Source organism: Salmo salar, chromosome 06 (assembly GCF_965601325.2).
Source record: "Salmo salar chromosome 06, fSalSal1, whole genome shotgun sequence".
Lineage (NCBI taxonomy): Eukaryota > Metazoa > Chordata > Actinopteri > Salmoniformes > Salmonidae > Salmo > Salmo salar.
In genome coordinates this window covers 24,230,001-24,235,000 of record NC_138296.1, presented here as the reverse complement: position 1 = coordinate 24,235,000, position 5,000 = coordinate 24,230,001, and the positions used below count along the sequence as shown (strand labels likewise).

Here is a 5,000-nt window from a genome sequence, read left to right as displayed (position 1 = left end):
TTGGACACAGTGACATATTGGACACAGTGACATGTTGGACACAGTGACCTATTGGACAAAGTGACATATTGGACACAGTGACATGTTGGACACAGTGACCTATTGGACAAAGTGACATATTGGACACAGTGACATGTTGGACACAGTGACATGTTGGACACAGTGACATATTGGACACAGTGACATGTTGACCACAGTGACATATTGGACACAGTGACATATTGGACACAGTGACATGTTGGACACAGTGACATATTGGACACAGTGACATATTGGACACAGTGACATATTGGACACAGTGACATGTTGGACACAGTGACATGTTGACCACAGTGACATATTGGACACAGTGACATGTTGGACACAGTGACATATTGGACACAGTGACATATTGGACACAGTGACATGTTGGACACAGTGACATGTTGGACACAGCAAGTATGTGCTTTATTATTAACTGGGGACTGTCTGGCTGTCTGTCTGCCTGTCTGCCTGTCTGTATGGCTCTATGTCTCTCTGTCTGGCTGTCTGGCTGCCTGTCTGCCCGTCTGTATGGCTCTATGTCTCTCTGTCTGTCTGTCTGGCTGTCTGTCCCTCTGTCCGTTTTTCTCTCTGTCTCCAGAGCTGCTCCAAGTGCCAGAGAGTGGGCGCGTCCATCAGCTGCTGCTGGAAAGGCTGCCCTCACAAATACCACTACATCTGCGCCAAGGAGATAGGTAAGAGCCCTCAGAAAGAGAGAGAGAGGAGAGAGGAGGGATGGATAAAGCGGGCAAGAAGGAGTGTGGGATGGGCGGAGTAGGAGGGAAGGGTGAAGGGGGAGGGGAGTAAGAGGGAAGGGTGAAGGGGGGAGGGGGGAATGAAGGGGTGGAGGGAGCGTGTGTGTGTGTGTGTGTGTGTGTGTGTGTGTGTGTGTGTGTGTGTGTGTGTGTGTGTGTGTGTGTGTGTTCATTTGTGTATAAGCATATGCTGTATGTAGGTATGGCCTCCCCTCACATTACCTCATGCCATCAGTAGGTACAGTGGGGATTAGAACTCCTCACAGAGGCAGCACTGAGAGGAACTGAAGGACCAGTTTAATCCTGCAGAGTACACCATGGCTGCAACCTACCTCATCCTATCATTCTCTCCCTACTACCCTCTCTCCTCTCTCTCCTTCCTTCTCTCGCTCCCTCTTTATATCTCTCTCCTCCCTTCTCTCTCTCCCTCTCTGTCTCTCTCTCCTTCCTTCTCTCTCCTTCCTTCTCTCTCCCTCTCTCCCTCTCTCTCTCCTTCCTTCTCTCTCTCTCCCTCTCTATATCTCTCTCCTTCCTTCTCTCTGTCTCTCTCTCCTTCCTTCTGTCTCCCTCTCTCCTTCCATCTCTCCCTCTCTCCTTCCTTCTCTCTCTCCCTCTCTCTCTCTCCTTCCTTTTGTCTCCCTCTCTCCTTCCATCTCTCCCTCTCTCCTTCCTTCTCTCTCTCCCTCTCTATATCTCTCTGCTTCCTTCTCTCTCTCCACTTCCTTCTCTCTCTCCCTCTCTATATCTCTCTCTGCTTCCTTCTCTCTCCCTCTCTCTCTCCTTCCTTCTCTCTCTACCTCTATCTCTCTCTTTCCTTCTCTCCCTCTCTGTCTCCTTCCTTCTCTCTCTCTCTTTCTCTCTCTCTCAGGCTGCATGTTCCAAGACGACAACTTTTCACTGAAATGTCCGAAACACGAGGTAAGCAAATAAACAGAATCCGTCTGTACACATGCAAAAGAGAGATAAATAGTAGAAAAATCTATGTAACTATAGCAACAATCCATTGGATAGGGTCCTGGGCAGAGAGCACTGGACTGAACCATCAGAGGGAGGTTAGAGGGAGGTTAGAGGGACTAGTAGCATTGGTGGTGGTCGAACCATAGTGGAACATGAGTCTGATAGAAGGCCCAGAGGTCAAGGGTCAAGGGTCAGGGAATGAGGGGTCATAGAGGGACTGAGGGAGGAACCAGTTATCCCAGGGAGTTCTGCTTCTTCAGGCTGTCTGAGCGTCTCACTCTGTCCTCAGGGGTCTTTCTGTACCAGCTCCTGACAGACAGACTTAGATTGACGGACAGAGAGGGGGGAGAGATGGGGTGATTTTTATTCATTATAAATTAAAATTGTAGTATTTATTTTTTATGAGTTAAGGAATTAAAGAAGAAGGGCAGAGAAAGAAAGAAAGGGGGAGAAGTAGAGAAATGTTGGAGACTGTATTCACCCCTGTCGGTTTAGCTGACCTGGGACTGAGGCGTTCTGACCCTGACTTGGCTTCAGGATCCTGAGGGGGAGAGAGGGTGATGAGGAGAGAAAGACAGAAAGGGTACATAGATAGTGTACCACTGACCTGTACTGACACCTAGAACACTTTCCCCTATCTGGAGGATAAATATTTCATATGTACAGCTTTTTTAAGTATAGAAAGAAAGTAAGAGATGGGAAGTATTGGAGACAGTAAGAGATGTGAAGTATAGGAGACAGTAAGAGATGTGAAGTATAGGAGACAGTCAGAGATGTGAAGTATAGGAGACAGTCAGAGATGTGAAGTATTGGAGACAGTCAGAGATGTGAAGTATAGGAGACAGTAAGAGATGCGAAGTATAGGAGACAGTAAGAGATGTGAAGTATAGGAGACAGTAAGAGATGTGAAGTATAGGAGACAGTCAGAGATGTGAATTATAGGAGACAGTAAGAGATGTGAAGTATAGGAGACAGTCAGAGATGTGAAGTATAGGAGACAGTAAGAGATGTGAAGTATAGGAGACAGTCAGAGATGTGAAGTATAGGAGACAGTCAGAGATGTGAAGTATAGGAGACAGTAAGAGATGTGAAGTATAGGAGACAGTCAGAGATGTGAAGTATAGGAGACAGTCAGAGATGTGAAGTATTGGAGACAGTAAGAGATGTGAAGTATAGGAGACAGTAAGAGATGTGAAGTATAGGAGACAGTCAGAGATGTGAAGTATAGGAGACAGTAAGAGATGTGAAGTATAGGAGACAGTCAGAGATGTGAAGTATAGGAGACAGTCAGAGATGTGAAGTATAGGAGACAGTAAGAGATGTGAAGTATAGGAGACAGTCAGAGATGTGAAGTATAGGAGACAGTCAGAGATGTGAAGTATAGGAGACAGTCAAAGATGTGAAGTATAGGAGACAGTCAGATGTGAAATATAGGAGACAGTCAGAGATGTGAAGTATAGGAGACAGTAAGAGATGTGAAGTATAGGAGACAGTCAGAGATGTGAAGTATAGGAGACAGTAAGAGATGTGAAGTATAGGAGACAGTCAGAGATGTGAAGTATAGGAGACAGTAAGAGATGTGAAGTATAGGAGACAGTCAGAGATGTGAAGTATAGGAGACAGTAAGAGATGTGAAGTATAGGAGACAGTCAGAGATGTGAAGTATAGGAGACAGTAAGAGATGTGAAGTATAGGAGACAGTAAGAGATGTGAAATATAGGAGACAGTCAGAGATGTGAAGTATAGGAGACAGTCAGAGATGTGAAGTATAGGAGACAGTAAGAGATGTGAAATATATGAGACAGTAAGAGATGTGAAGTATAGGAGACAGTCAAAGATGTGAAGTATAGGAGACAGTAAGAGATGTGAAGTATAGGAGACAGTCAGAGATGTGAAGTATAGGAGACAGTCAGAGATGTGAAGTATAGGAGACAGTCAGAGATGTGAAGTATAGGAGACAGTAAGAGATGTGAAGTATAGGAGACAGTAAGAGATGTGAAGTATAGGAGACAGTAAGAGATGTGAAGTATAGGAGACAGTCAGAGATGTGAAGTATAGGAGACAGTAAGAGATGTGAAGTATAGGAGACAGTAAGAGATGTGAAGTATAGGAGACAGTAAGAGATGTGAAGTATAGGAGACAGTAAGAGCCACTTATGTGCAGTCAGTAGGGGGCAGCACTGTTCTCTACTGTACCTGTTAGTGGGAGGGCTCTTTGGCTTCTTCTGTACTTTCCTGGCTTGTCCTGGAGACTCACCCACCCTGAGAGAACAGAACGATACACATCAGAATAATTATGATTTTATCTCTGTAAACATTCCTATAATCCAAGACTCCCATCTCTCTATCCCCTCTGGTTAGGAATTTAAAATATTGTGATTTTACAATACATTCAATTTCAGTTTTTGATAGAAAGACAGACATACAGAGAATGACATATAGTGACAGTGACAGAGAGTAAGAAGGAAAGAGAGAGAGAGAGAGACATTCACACACACACACATAAACAGACAGACACACTCTCATTAATGGACAGAGAGAGAGTCAGACACAGGCAGAGACAGAGACAGAGGATTTGTGTAACCAAGGTCGTGTATCTCTGCATCCCCCGTGGCAACAGCCTATCAGGCATCTCTGCCTGGCGCTGAGCACTATTGACTGGCCAGTCCACTAACACCACTGTTAACGCCACCTGAACACTGATTGGTCTGCAGGGCTGGAGGTCAGCCTGTCGATTCCCTCCCATCACTAAACACAGAGTCTAATAGAGCGTTCAGCACCAAGCTAAAAGTGAAGCAGACATGGGACAGGAATCCAGCTCCAACTGGGATGACAGAGTTCAGCTGACTATCATCCATGTCGGCACCCAATGTTCTAATCTATGACAAACACATTCTATGCATAGGAACAAGAATGTTACTGTTGTGGAATGTATGTTGCCCATGAACATCCATATAGGGCCCTGGTCAAATGAAGTGCTCTACATAGTTAATAGTGTGCCATTTGGGATGAAGCCCTATGCACATTACGATGTCATCCGCTACATTTGTTCATTTTAAATGACTGCACAGGGAGTCCTACGAATGACCTTGACAAAATGGCAAATCATCCTACACTTTATCCCACTAGCTACCTCTCACACTGCACCTCTCTTAAAACATTAGTCAGCCACGCTGTGCATTGTTATGACTGAAAGTGGGACTGTGATTACATTAGCAGCCCACTCTTCCTGTTTTGTTTGGATTTCCCAGGTTGCAGTTTTCTTTAT

The 5,000-nt window shown here is 45.1% G+C and overlaps 1 protein-coding gene across 1 annotated transcript in view; it reads left to right on the top strand.

Annotated features, from left to right (window-relative positions):
* The window catches only part of LOC106606591 (retinoic acid-induced protein 1-like), a 15,286-nt gene that overhangs the window by 4,031 nt on the left and 6,255 nt on the right, over positions 1-5,000 (top strand). The window contains exons 2-3 of the mRNA XM_045719962.2: positions 623-716; positions 1,645-1,694. Of these exons, the coding sequence (XP_045575918.2) occupies positions 623-716; positions 1,645-1,694 (144 nt within the window). The remainder of the gene's footprint in view (positions 1-622; positions 717-1,644; positions 1,695-5,000) is intronic.